The following is a 14,747-nucleotide window of genomic DNA, read 5'->3' as shown; positions in this document are numbered from 1 at the left end:
AATAATTCTGTTCAGTACTTCCATCTGAAATCAAAATTAAATCTTTTTCCAAATGTTTCTCATAGTTAAATTAATGAAATAATTGTGAGGTCACATAATTTTGCTCCCTCTTGGCAACTCCTTCATGATAACTTAACATTATGGCTTCATCACTGAAAAAGTCATGGACACCAACGACATAACGTCATAGATTTATTGTATAAAATATTCAGTTAGCTATTAGCTGAGATACAGGAAGGTTTTGTATGTGATGGAAACATACATCTGCCACATCTCCACACAGCAGTCTGCTTGGGGTATCTTTTTAAATCATGATATGCTTCTGTTCTACTCAAATGATTTTCTTTTTGCACACCCTATCTTGCTTTCTCACTAAATGCAGTTATCTGCTTCTCTAATGTGTCGCAAGCAGACCAAGTGCCAGACCAAGTTTATCCAAGTGATACATTGTAAGTGATTAACACTTCACAGCAGAGTTTATATGGCATATTAATTTCGCTCTTGTCAAGAAAACTTCAAACTTTTCCTCCAGTTAGTTTCAGACAGACACTTTTTAGATGAACCTTTTGTGATGAGTAATGAGAAACCATTGGATAGGGACATATGATGTACAATAAGGTCTTTGACTGGCTGAAGAACTGCATGAGGCTTGTTATTGTGCTTCCCTCTCTTATTCTCAGCGGAACTTATTCGACATCAACGCAGTTGTACAGTGTGTAGTCGATTAGGAGAGATGGTGTGAAGAGCTATGAACACCTCTCTGCACAAAGGTATCTCTTGGTGGCACCAGCAGTAACTCGGACTTTATATAAAAAGCTGTTTCAAATGCAAAATGGATACCATACAACCCACCTGCACCATCCTCACTTAACTCCATTCTGTGCAAATTCAAATGGCTCTGAGCACTATGGGACTTAACATCTGAGGTCATCGGTCCCCTAGAACTTAGAACTACTTAAACCTACCTAACCTAAGGACATCACACACATCCATGCCCGAGGCAGGATTCGAACCTGCGACCGTAGTAGTTGTGCGGTTCCAGACTGTAGCACCTAGAACCTCTCGGCCACCATGGCCGACATCGTTGTGTGCAGCACTGTGTGAAATGTTATTCTAGTTGTTCAGCTGTTGTCGACTGAAAGCATTGCAATCTTTTGGACCTGGAATCAATGGAGCACACACCAAGCACCTACATACTTTCCTCATGGAAAAATTTACTAACAAGGACAAGGAAACAATGGAAACAGAGCTTACCTGCAGTCATCTTCAATGTGACTGAGGGGAACATTTCTATCATTGTGGTTTACATGTCACTTGCCCATCAACTCTCCTTTTATTGCATTTCCCTATTTTCTTTATGTTTTTGTTTTTTAGCCCACTCGATACTGTCTCTGGATTACATTCAGAGTCACGTAAACTGAATCTTAAGACATACTGAGACATCCCCATCAATTACTAGGAAGGCCGCCAACATGCATTCAGCTTTCATTGTCGCTCACTTTCATCCAAAAATAGATTTTGTAAACTGACAAAGGCCATTTCTCATCAGAAACATTTTTGACAGAAGTTGCTACTATGAGACTATCTTTTCTTTAAACTGCAGTAACCGAGTACAGGGACTTTATCTGCTAAATTTGGTTAAAGGAAATGGTGAGTCCTGAGCATGGATACCAGAAAGCGTTGAAACCATGAAATCAAAGAAAACGAAAATGGTTGCTTTTGTTATGAACTCTGCAATTGTATGTTAGATAAAGTAATAATGATTTGGAATGAAAAGAATGTGACGCAGCATATGAAGGTTGCTGTGTGTGGACGGGTTACTCCTGTAACCAAAATTGCAGATCTGACGATGGTTCTAGAGGAACCACAACTGGTCATGTGAATAAACATTTTTGCAATCAAGGCGGATTATAAGTAACATTGCATTGCAATTGTTGTTGCTGTACTGTCTGTAAATCTAGCACATGCGGAACAACAAGACAATATCTTAGAACAGATTCAATCATCTCCGTAGAAAAAATAAAAAAAATTACTAAGAAAAAACGTAATGAAAAAGCAAAGCTCCACATTCTGGCCCTGCTGGGACAGCCAGGACCAAACGACTGCCATGGCATCTGAAGCCAATTGAGTCATTTGCATGTGGTATGGAGGGATGTGGCCTCAGCACACTGCTCTCCTGGTCATTTCAACTTTCTAGACCTTCGAACTGCTACTTCTCATTCATGAGTTCCTCGTTAGCATCCCCCATCCAGTGCTCATGTCACAAAAAACTCTGACATTACTGAAAACTGCACCTGGACCCTACACATAGCAGCCAGACCCAGTGACAACCTTTTTCCTGTATTTTGTTTAACTAATTTAACACTGCGCAACTGCAGAAAACAAAATCGGTGTGTGAGTTCTTGTGCGCATTGTAACACATTCATTTTTCAGTCTTATATAAAGAAAATTGTGGAAGTACACTTTTTACTTATTTTGCAAATCGGGGTCTACAAATGTGGATCCTTTGTAGTATATATTTGTTTGGTTGTACAGTGGCCATTTGCTGTTGCACTGAACTAGTCTGATATTTCATACATCTTTAACTATCATTCATTCAGTACCTTTCTGTGCACTGTGTGGTTGCATTTATTGTGTTATATCCTGGATAAAACTTTTAGTTAAAGATATTGTAAAATAGAAAAGCTTGAAAGTTTAAGTCCAAGGGGGCATTTTGCAGGAAAATGCGTTGGAAAAAAATGCCATAGATGAAGGGATACACACAATGGAAAGAACATACGGAATAACTTCGATTATTTAGGTACAATGAAAGGTGCATATTACCACTGGAGAAAAGCTTATTACAGTGTTTCATGGTTGTGAATACCTAGATCGAATTATATATAAATAAACTAGAAGTATCAGAGAGAAGATTCACCAGGAAAATTTCAGATTCAATAAGAATCATAGAAACCGATAAGTTTAGAAGCAATAATGAAATATACCAAAATGCAGAAACAATATGAAAAATAATTGTGATACTTTCTGTATATTTGTACAGAATCAACAAGAATAGGCTAACAAAATAGTATGCCTGGGACAACAAGTTATAAAAAAGCTAGATCGTAGAAATTGCAAAAAATTTAGAAATACGTAACAGAAAAAAAGAAGAAACAGGGGAAAATACGTTTTCAGAAAGAAAACATTAAAATTGAGGTTTCAGGTACAGCTATGTGAGAATAGGTGTGAATTAGCCTGAAGGAAGAAAAAAGAAATTTAATGAAGAGGTGAAAGAAAACAAGAAATGACAAGAAAGAAAGTTAAGTTCAAATAATTGACACACGATTTGGATACTACATTTCCGAAACAATCACCACTGACAAATTATGGCACACATCCAAAGATGGTAACCGAAAAGCTGCACATGTTACTCCGTAAGGAAGAAATATCTTTGGGGGAAAATGCAAGTACTATGTCGTTCTTGTTTGTTGCTTTGTATGCTGATAGGCAGATTGCAGGCAAAGTAGAAAGTGCCTCATTTGAAAGTCGTTAGTGTAAGGCCAGTGTACCACAATGCCGGAATGTGAGTAAGCTTATTCGGGAAAAGCATACAATTACGGCGGAGAGGTTACTGCGCTTTATTGTGAAACAGGTGTCAATGATGTGAAGTTACGGCGTAAGCTGATAAATAACAACGTTGTAGATTTTAGGCGCGGGATAACTTGGAGAATACGAAGGATTTCGCGGGTTGAACGAGTGGTTATTTTTGGAACTCGTTAGCGAATCAGAACTTGGCTTTATATAAACATCGTTGAAGTTCTCCATCGACTAATTACTTCAGAAGTAATAAGAAAATTGTAATAACGATTCAGCCCAAAAATATTTGGGTGGCAATTGATCTGATTAAAAGGCCTCTCCCCTACCACTAATTTTGTTTAAGGATTTCTGCACTTCAAAAAGTGTTGTTTCTCATGCAAGACAAAAGTAGTCTTAATTTGAAAGACATTAAAATGTTTGCGGTGCAATATTTTGTAGTAGAAACAAATATTTATATTCAGTATCGCCATCGCATCAGGAAGTTTTAATCTTCGAAATTTGTTATCGGGTTGTTGGCAGTATGGAACGCACGGTGATAAAAGTAGTTCAACGAAAATAAGTGCGGTTGTAATTGGGCTGGTTTTGTCATGTTACATTAAACTTTAAAATATTCTATCACCCATACCAATTAGTAATCTGTTGAGAGTGTGTCATATTTGTTCGTGATTGTAAGGTGATAATGGAGCCAGTTTCTAATTTCGTCAAGGAATCCGTACCGACTTATTTATCTAATTTGCCAATTCCCAAAACGTTTGAGGGCTGGTCCAAATTGGAAGGTGCTCGTAAAAAGAACATGTTTATTGTTCAGGGTTAAGCTTAATATATGCTTGTTTTACTGCAAAGCCTGTAAATGTACACCATTGTGTTTTGCAGTTCGCGATTGGACAACTCTCATCCCTCTTGGTGCGTCGATAGCAGCAGTAACGTTCCTAACCTACAAGGCTTTCGGGCCAGGCTCGAAGAAGGTAAGCACATGGGTGTCAAATTTTTTAAATGCTACATGAAAAGAATGTCACGAATCCGGAATTTTGCGTTGCTATCTATTGTCAGTATACGGATTTCACTTGGCAAGTGTGTGTGCTGTGACATACTGTGGTAGAAATCAAATAGTTGTTAGAAGTATTCCTATTTTGAGATAGTTCTCTGAGGTGTCAGTAAGCTTTCTTATGGGTTTTATTTTCAAGTGCTTTAAAAGTAAACATGTAACAGACATAACTTTAAATATGTGTTGACAAAGTCCCAGTCAGCAAATTTGAAGACAACTTCAACATTTTAATTGAGCAGTTCTAGGCGCTTCATTTCGGAACCGCACTGCTGCTGCGGTTGCAGGTTCAACTCCTGCCTTGGGCATAGATGTGTTTGATGTCCTTATGTTAGTTTGGTTTAAGTAGTTGAAGTCTAGGGGATTGATGATTTCAGATGTTAAGTCCCATAGTGCTTAAAGCCATTTGAACCATTCGACATTTATTGGCAGCCTCTGCTTAGTACTACATTTCGTTAGCTCACTATCACTTGTTGCCAGTTATTACTATTAACTGGTATGGTCATAAGTATTTTTTAATGTGCTGGGTAACGTCTTATGATGTAAGGTTTCTTATTTTTGGACTTGCAATTGATTTTATGGCTTACATTATATCCTACCGAATTAAACTGATATGGGCTTTGATTTTTCCTGTTCACAGAAAGACTTACCATCCCCACAGCATTTTTCTCTTATCCTAGGAGTGCTTGTGACTGTGATATCAATGAATCACTTTCATATTTATTTGCCTGTAGACAACTGTTGTTGTATAGGCATTGTCAGATGGTTATACAAATGATTATACATAACGTCAGTAGTCGCATAGTTACACAGATTGTTGTACAAATGATTACACAAAAGTTAACATATAATATATGATTATACAAAAGGTCAGTATCGTTGTCCTGAGATACAGGCCGCCAAAGATGACACTGTGAATACCTATTTGAAGAGGTGAATTTCGGAAAATTTTTGAAATGCTGACTGTAACAGTTAGATATTTTTAGGTTTTTATTTGAAAGATAATTGCTTTGATTCCAATGGTATCCTATGTTTGGTCTTATATCAGTTTTTACTGTTACCTCTTGAATTTTTTCTAATTTACAGATTTTTTCAAAGAGTCAGTCCATAAAAGCTGGATTTTCTGTTTTAGTAGTAACATGTCATACTACATTCTCTGTAAAGAAGAGCTTTTGTTTTTAAGTTGGACAGGTTTTATTCTTTTTAAAAATAATTTTTTAACTTTCTGGGGTGATGTATGTTTTCACTAAGTTTTGATACTAATGTCTTTGTTGCAGTTATTTCTTATCACTTTCGTTGTTGCAGATATTTCTTACTTTTGTAGTTTGTCATTGTTCATTGCAGGTTTCTGTATAGTAGTTGTTCAGTGCTAATTTGTTTACTGAAGAGGCTTCTAGAAATTTGAGACTCTTCCAGTGAGTTCGGAGTTTTCACGAGGAATTTGCCACTTGACACAGTGACAGCATGTTTTGCAAAAAGGATGGTTTGAAAGGTCTTCGGACTGGGGCCTCAGAGTGAAGTGTACTGCCTATTCTCATATCCATGAAATAGTGATATCTTGCAGACAAAAGAATGTTTGGGCTGAGGATAAGTGTTCTCATTGGAAGAATGTTTCAAAGTGAAGATGTTTCCAGTGACAACTTTTGTTTTAAATGTTTTGACAGAATAAAAGCAATAGTATCTGAACAACATGAAGCCTCCCATGATGCAATTTTGCATAAATAGAAAGATAATTAAATACCTGGAATCGGTAGACTACAGAGGTTAGTCCTGTCAACAAACCATGGTTAGTGTAGTCATAAGCTCTATGCATCAAGAAAGTGCTGAAAAAATTACTAGAGCTATTGATAAATACACTACAGCAACACTGACCACAATCTTCAAAGTAGAAATTCCATCTTCAGAAGAAAATGAACCAAAGCACTCTTGCCAGGAATTTTACCCAAATACCAATTCAGCTGTTGAATATTGTGCATCCTACAATGAAAAGGTGTAAGCTTCAACTATTATTCCGGAGACCTTTTCAAAGTAAACAATTTTTAACCACTTTCCATCAGTATCAAAGTACAAGGTAGACAAGTCAAGAAATGTGAGGTCTGAAAAAGGAGTCTTTGGAAGACTGGATCCCTGTTATAGTCATCCTGTAGAAGTAGCTAAAGTCCAAATAGTGCAGTCATTTTATTTGGAAGATAAATGGGACTGTTCTTGCAAGAGTGCCAACGAGACACTGTACCAGTAACAGTTGAAGGTAAAAAAGTTGTGAAAGTGAGGAGGTACATAACTTGGAGAATTACAGAAACTTTTGCAAATTATAAGAGCAAATATACAACTGCATAATTTTATGCCCTACGACCTAAGTAGGTAGTTCCACATCCACCTAGAGATGTCTGTCTGTGTGTACTGGGTGAATTTTGAATTTTTTGTGGTCACTTTGAAGAACTTCCTGGAACATGTGACATGACACCTTGGTTGGGCATGTGAAGTCAATAGTAGTCTGTGATGTAAAGTGAGAGACCTCTTTGCTTCAAGAATATGGTGACTGCCCTGGAAAGGGAGGACTGTCTTTAGACACTTGGCCTGGAAGACAGCAGATAACTCTGCAGAAATTACATATGCGACATGGGAGGAAAAGAAATTAAGAAAACTGTTGCCTCTCGCAGTTTCATTGAGGAATTTGGTAAATGGTCAGTGAAAGCAGGAACACACCAGCATCTGAAGAAATTGCAAAAACACATTGCAGTAGTGAAAGCTTGTGTACAGGCTGTAAAACTGTTTAGTGCTTCACTGTGATTCTGCTGAGAACTGGTCTGCGATTCTCCCACAAGTAGCACAAAGGTATCATTGAAGTAATGACTAGCTTTCACTTTTTACAGGAGTGACACATTTTCAAAACAAGAGCACAAGTGTTGCAGTTATAAGTGATGACACAGGACATGTCAGTATACACTTTGCTAGCAGTGAACAAAATTCAACTGCAAGCAGGGGCAGAGAAGTTCATTATTTCAGATGGTGCTCCTAGTCAATTTAAAAATTGTTACAAGCTGTTTGAATTAAGTCACTTGTCAACTGTCTGGATGTACAGTGCTACTGCTCATGGGAAGGGGCCTAGCGATGGTGTAAGAGGCCTGCTGAAGCACCATGCTACAGAACATAACCTTTCTAGACCAAATACAGCTGCAATTCAGAATGCTGAGGATTTTATGAGAGTCATGAAATCTTACACATTCACAAGCTCTCATTATTTTGTCTAAAGAGAAATGAGAAAAATTCTGTGATCAGAAAACAAAACAAAAAAGGTCGAAACTACTTCTGTGAAAAGAGTTCAGAAGACACATTCTTGGACTCGGTGATGGGTGAAATCATTTTGCACATAGTTTAAAGAGCAAGAAAGGAAAATACGGTCCATTGGCCAACTCCACAGAAACAGCAGGATGATGATCAGATACACAACCTGAGAAGGGGATGTTTGTGGCATGTGTGTATGACTGATTGGTGGATTGCAAGAATTATAGACACCAATTATGACTTAAATGAAATTGTAGTGAAATTTATGGACCAGTTGCTGTGTCCAGCTGAATGACAGCAAAAATGCCATCAATGCTCACTTCCTGTTCACAATGTTTTGAAGATTGTAAGTACTCCATTTCCTATTGGTTCAACAGGAAGGCGTCACTCTACATCAAACAAAGATACTGAAGCAGTGGAAAATATTTTTAGTTCATTGACTGGTTAATTTCAGTATAAAACAGTGCACAGAAGCTGTCAAGGACCTTTCACATACATTTTGGAACCATTTGAAATGCTTAAAAACGAGTCTCTTGCTCATCTTTCAAAACTAAAATTACGTTAAATAAGGCTAGGTTTTGATTTTTAGGGGCCTGTTATGTGATAATGTGGTAATAAAACAGATTTTATGTGTGGTGAAAATTTCAATTTTTTATAAAACCTGCTCAACCTAAAAGTGGAAGCTCCCATTTTAAGGGAATGTAGAACTATATAGTACTAATTAACAGAACAAAAATCAATGTTTTACAGATTGGCATTTTAGAAAAAAATTTTACATGAACTACAAAAACTTCAGAATGCTGTAGTAAAAGAACTGTGACAGATAAGTTCAAATGGAGGACTTCTTTGTAATTGTAATGCAATTATCTTTCAAATAAAAAACCAACAAAATATATAGAACTATTCCAGAGATACAGCATTTTAATTTTTTCCCAAAATTCATGTCTTTGGAGGGCTGTATTCTGGAGCAGACATTTTTTGGAGAAAACAAAAAATGTGTTCATTATTTAGTCTTTCATTTTAACGTATGCTAAAATCAATACCATCAGAGACTGTGATGGTAAGATTTTTCCCTAGCCTGCCTGAATTGATATGTACTGGGCCATTAGTTTCTCAAAGTTAAGAATTTCCTGTGATTCTCTATTTTGTGATTAAATTTACAAGCCATGGAAATGTATGAGTATTCACTGCCATTTTGAAATCTTGTGTATGTTGCATCTTTCAGTTCATAAGAAGTCACTGGTCAGCACTGACTTGTGAATCATATGCTGTAGTTGGTTCCTTAGATTCATGAGACTCAAGCCCAACATGTTAACATATACTTAGTTTTATTACTTGTTTCTAACTCTAAGTGCCAACTTTTCTTTATGAAAATGAGTCTGGTTAATTTTTAAAAATTTTCATTAATCTAGTTCTGCTTTCAGTTTAGATTTCAGTTAGTCTTCTGTTGGTAATTTGACAGTGTGGAAATGTCAGATTGTGCCCATCTGCTTTGGCCTGTGACAGCATCAAGATGGCACACCCTTATTTCCAGCATATACAGTATGGTGACCATATCACTAAATACACTTGCAAACAAAGATACAAATGACACAAAATACTTCACTCCAGCAGTAAAATGAAAGTAATGGGACAGCTGTGGGGATAGGGGGTAGTTTGGTGTGAGGACAAAACAGAACCAAAAAATTGTGAAATTCTGAAGAATAAACTGACCAAAAATACAGAAAAATCTCTACTGGAATTGAATATTTCATTTGCCATCTAGTGATCAAAACCATAAAAAGCAGCATTTTGTATTTCAATTAACCTGTATAGCTCAAAGGAGGTCAAGAACCCACAACTGACTAACTATAGGTTAGTGTTCAAAATCTTGTCCGATGCAGTCCCAAACAGTCCGTCTTTCCTTCTAATCTGGTATGGTAAGTTTCCTCTGACCTGCGGTTCTAGGTGACTTTTCCAAAATCTACCCCTTTTACTAGACCTCTCCAGTCCTTTCCCTTCTTCCTTCCACTTCAACCCTTGTGCCTGAAGGAGCCACTGGTTCCAGAAGCTTGCCACTCAGTCTTTCGTGTGTGTTTTCTGCTGCTGCTTGGTGAGATTTTTTTATCTGTCCAGTAAAATAATTTTATCAACTACTATAGGTTAGGGATTATTAATATTGTTAATCATCTATTTGATCTGCTTCAGTTTTTAGCTAAACAATAATAGGCACAGTTAGTAGATTCAATGAGTTGGGATCAATGAGAATTTGCCAGATTGGATTGATATTCTAATTTGTTACAGTAAATGCAATATTCAGTCATACCATTGTATCACAGGTTATACATGCAACATTTGACTCACGTAATACTATCGGGAAATAGGTTCAAAGAGTGCAAATGGAAGTTTTTTCACCAATGCAGAAGGTGGAAGTTACTTTGTTGACCACAGGTAATATGTTCCTAGGCATAATATCTCACATTTCTCGAAGATTTTCTCATTAATACAGTGTGACATATACAATCCTTGCAAACAGCTCCAAATAGCGTTGTGCAGTAAATAAAAATTTGTGACTGATGACAGAATATTGTTAATAATCCCTAATGTAGAAGTTAGTCATTCACAGCTCATGACTTACTGTTAATGTAGCAAATATATTTTCAGAACGTAGAGACTGAAATAACAGCTCACAGAACCTAAAACTATAAACTACTAATTATGAACTTCAGTTACCAAAACCACAAAATCATAGGCTACTCCAGCAGAGTTTGGTACCAACATGTCAAAGAAAATTACAAAAATACACACATTACACCTTCTACTACAGAGGCCAAAAATACATGCAAATGTACTTACCACACAAAGCTGGCTGACAGATCCATGCAATCACATGTGTGCACGTACAAAATCTAATAAAAATAACCTTTACTGAAACCTGCAGAAATCAGTGCTGCATCTGAAGCTTCACAAATTTTGCCAAGAGGCACATAACTGAAGAAATTTGATTGTAGACGTCATATTGTTGCCTGTAGCAGCAACCGACTGGCTGCTAAATTTTGTTGTAAGATCATTATGAAAGGGATCGTTGCTACTAGTTGCTGAGTTGCAAATGAGCACAAAAAGAATGTCACAAAATGAGGTTTTGATAAAGGCCTTTCTTGTAAAAGACAACAAAGGCCTTGATGAAAACTCATTTTGTGCAGTCTTTTTGTTGTGCCTATCTGTGACAGCATGTTATATGGTGAGTAGCAACTACACTAGCATCACTCAAAATACTCCAACATGCTCTCTGCAAACAGAGTTGGAGGGTATTTCAGGTTTGTTGTATGTCCCACGTAGTTTTTAATGATTGTGATGGATGGTTCTCTCAGATCTTATTCTTATGGGATTTCATCTTTTCAAGATGGTGTTTAAACATGCAGTCATTCATACTGTCAAATTTTTCGGTACCATGTCCCCCCATGTTATCTTCATCCTTCTCTTAATCTCATTCTTGCATTTAGTCTTCCTAAATTTCCTTCTGTCTGCCTTCTCTCTTGTGCTTAGTATTGGCCTGACATCTGAACTCTTTTATAAAGCTCCCTGCTTTCCTTCAAAGATTTTTTATTTTTCCAATATGCAGCATTTGTTTCCTGTATTCATGGATGCTTCTGTAGTCTTGTATAAATGTGTAGCTTTTCTTGCTTTGCCATTTTACACCTCCTGTCACTCATCTTTCTAAGGTCTGTATACCTTAGAGAACATAAGTTGTGTGGTGTAGTGGCAGTTTGAAAAATTGTTTGAAATTTGATTAAGCACAATTCTGAATTGGTTCTGAGATTGTGGTTACAAACTACGATGAATTTTCTTCTGACCTGTTTAGAGTAGTTCCTAAAGTCATTTTCATTGAAACTTTATTTCTTAGTAAGCTCATATCTAGTGTGGCTTAGTGTCTGTAGACTACAAATCAAAAGGTTCATTAAGTCCTCTCACAATGTCTGTGGCTTTCCCATTACATGCTGCTGTTGGTAACTGTCCCCATGAGGGGGAAGTGAAAATTATGGCTCTAGTTGAGTGTGGGCAGCCAATCACATTCCTCATTCGTAATTTCCTGTGCTTAATAAATGAAGTTAGCTGGTATTTTTTTCAACTTGCAGAAATTTATACTGTTATCTCTTAGGTGTCACCATCTCAGAAATTAGTCATGGGAAAAAATGGGTAAATAATTTTGACTAGCAAGATTATAAATTTAAGCTGTGCTGTTAGCATGTGCCTAACAACCATCTTAGATACTTGGAGAGAATTGAAAAAATAACATTAGAGGGAATGGTTCTCATTGGCTACCAAATACTACCACCTGTTTGGCTACAACTAATGATGAATAGCCAACAGCAGCATGCAATGAAAGAACTGTGTATTCCCTAAGTGCAAGATTGCCAAAGGTTCAGTATTTAAGTTCCAGTGAGTTACAGGATGTGTGTCATTGATCACACTTTAAACCTGTGGCAATCATCTAAATACGTGAAAAATTTGATGTTGCACTGTAGTTGAGTCAACATTAAAATATGTCCCTCTATGAATGAATGCTTGGGTGATTAAGTGCAGAGGTTAGTGGATGGCAAGGGCATACAATCTGAAGGTAAATTGTGGAAGGTAATCCTTGAGTTGAAGACAGTTTTATTTCCAGCTTATTCGCTCAACACTTTAGCAAACATAAATTTTTGTGTTATTCCATTAGTTGCTTTTGGGATGCTACAAAGTAACAAGAAATCAGGCTTCAAAACATTGGTAGATAAATCTACAAGGAACATTATAACCATTTGCAGACATTACCAATAATTTTTATTCAGTTGACCCTGGGCATTCAGGGCTAGGGTGAGTGCACGCTGCCAATGCCCTTCACCGAAGTCTTGGTTGAGATGACAAACAAATGTGTAGTGGGTGTCTGTTAGGTTGGAAAATGTCATAACTTGGTTGAGATTTGATGAAGTCAACAAATATGGATATCAAATGAAAGCTGTGCAACATGTATACTGCCTTATGTTTACATTAACATTATATTTAAAGTTTGCCTTAATAAAAATTTCTGAGGTTTAAAGTCGCATCAAGTGCTTAACTATTCGTGAGCTTTTGGCAGAGACCACTTCTTCCATTGTCAAATGGTTGACTGTCATGTGGATGCAGCTACCAAGCTTATATAGCCGCACTGTTGCTAGTGACATCATTGGTGCTTAGTCCCACACTATACGTGGTAATATTTTCATGGTGCGACAGCTGCGTCTCCTTAAACTCCGCAATCACAGGATGCCAGGCCTTACACTGGATGCAGTCTACAGTCTTTATTTAGGGTCATGTCAGATATTTTGACCTTCATTGCTTCATTTATTACACATTCCAGAAGACTATTTAGTGTGCTTTTCTTCAGTTGACAACCTCGTCACTTTGTCAACTCATGTCATGAGCAATTTTCTGTGGAAATACCAGACTGTGGTGGTTTTTTAAAAAGCCTAAAACACGTGCTGGAGGACTGGTATCATCCATACTCTATACATAGAGGCTTCTGAGGCTGCCTGCCCCATTTCCTTCAGGGATTTTTAAAACAGAGTTTCCAGGGTACATGTGGACTTGGGCTTGTTGGACACATTTATCCAGGAAAACGGGGTGCCTCAGGGCTCGGTATTCAGTGTTGTCCTCTTTGCTATAGCCATTAACCCTTTCTGGTCTGTCTCCTGTTGGGCTTCTCTGGCTCCCATTTCGACAACAATGTTTATGATCTATTTGCAGTTTTCTACAGACTTGTCTCCTTGGGCAGTGTCTTCAGTGATGTCTTGATTGTCATTTACTTGTGGAGTATCTACAGTGGCTTTTCCACTGAAAAAACTGTTGGTATTAATTTCTGGTGGTCATTGGCTTTCTTCCAGAGAATTTGCATCTTGGGCCTGTTGGTCTTTTGTTTGCTGAAACTACAAAATTCTTGAGGCTCATGCTCGATAGAAAACTTTTGGTTCTCCCACTTACCTTACCTGGATGCTTGCTGTACACAGTCCCTCAGTGTTCATGTCCTAAACAGTACTTACTGAAGAGCAGATCAGACTACTCTCCTGAATTTGTACCAGTCCCTTGTGTGCTCTAAGCTACGCTACGGTGTTTAGTTTATGCCTCTGCACATCCATACATCTTACAGTGTCTTAATACAATCATCATGGAGTGCATTTGGCCACTGGCACTTTCTTCACTAGCCTGGTTGAGTCTCTGCAGAAGCTGCTGAACTATCACTGTCATGCTGGCATAATGTTCTCCTCAGCAGGATATGGATGTTGTATGTCTGCCATACCCAGCTACCCATCCTGTCGCCCCCTTCAATGACTTCCTTGAATGCCAGTATGAGGTGCATTGTCCTTCTGTTACCACCTCCCAGAGTTTGCTTTCAGCTATTGCTCTGGCAGCATAACTTTGGGCTCACTGCCAGTTTCCCTTTGAGTGTGCACCCTTCACCACCCTGGCTTTGTGTGGTAGCCTGTGTTCACCTTGGACTCCATTCGCTTCCCGAGGAAACTACTCCTGATTAGATCTGTCACTGTATCTCAACCTTCGTACAGAACTTAGCAATGACCATGGTGTCAGCTGTGCCTTCGTCATTGGCAATGACAATTTTCAATATTGGCTTCTGGAATGCTGCTCAGTACTTACACGGGAGCTTTTTGCCCTCTATAAGGCTACGCAGTTCGTCTGGTGACACAGTTTTTAATTGTCGTACGCTCGGATTCTCTGTGCCCTCTGTTTGTACAGTCCACCCCTTTGTGTAACAGGTCAAGGAACGCTCCCACTTGCTCTTGAAGGAGTCGCTGTGACATACATATGGGTTTCTGGTTGTATCAGTCTAATG

General features: G+C 37.9%; 1 protein-coding gene across 4 annotated transcripts in view; it reads left to right on the top strand.

Moving 5' to 3' along the window:
- Positions 1 to 3,427: 3,427 nt before the first annotated feature.
- Positions 3,428 to 14,747, top strand: part of LOC126283583 (CDGSH iron-sulfur domain-containing protein 2 homolog) — an 82,469-nt gene continuing 71,149 nt past the window's right edge. Inside the window, exons 1-2 of one of the 4 annotated variants that reach the window (XM_049982285.1) lie at positions 3,428 to 3,562; positions 4,450 to 4,541. In XM_049982285.1, the coding sequence (XP_049838242.1) occupies positions 3,553 to 3,562; positions 4,450 to 4,541 (102 nt within the window). In that variant the 5' untranslated portion in view covers positions 3,428 to 3,552. Of the gene's footprint in view, positions 3,563 to 4,090; positions 4,353 to 4,449; positions 4,542 to 14,747 lie in introns of those variants that run through there. The other 3 variants (XM_049982286.1, XM_049982284.1, XM_049982283.1) reach the window with 3 other exon arrangements.

The sequence above is a fragment of the Schistocerca gregaria genome, chromosome 1, assembly GCF_023897955.1.
Source record: "Schistocerca gregaria isolate iqSchGreg1 chromosome 1, iqSchGreg1.2, whole genome shotgun sequence".
Taxonomy (NCBI): Eukaryota; Metazoa; Arthropoda; class Insecta; order Orthoptera; family Acrididae; genus Schistocerca; species Schistocerca gregaria.
This window is presented reverse-complemented; position numbering and strand designations above follow the sequence as displayed.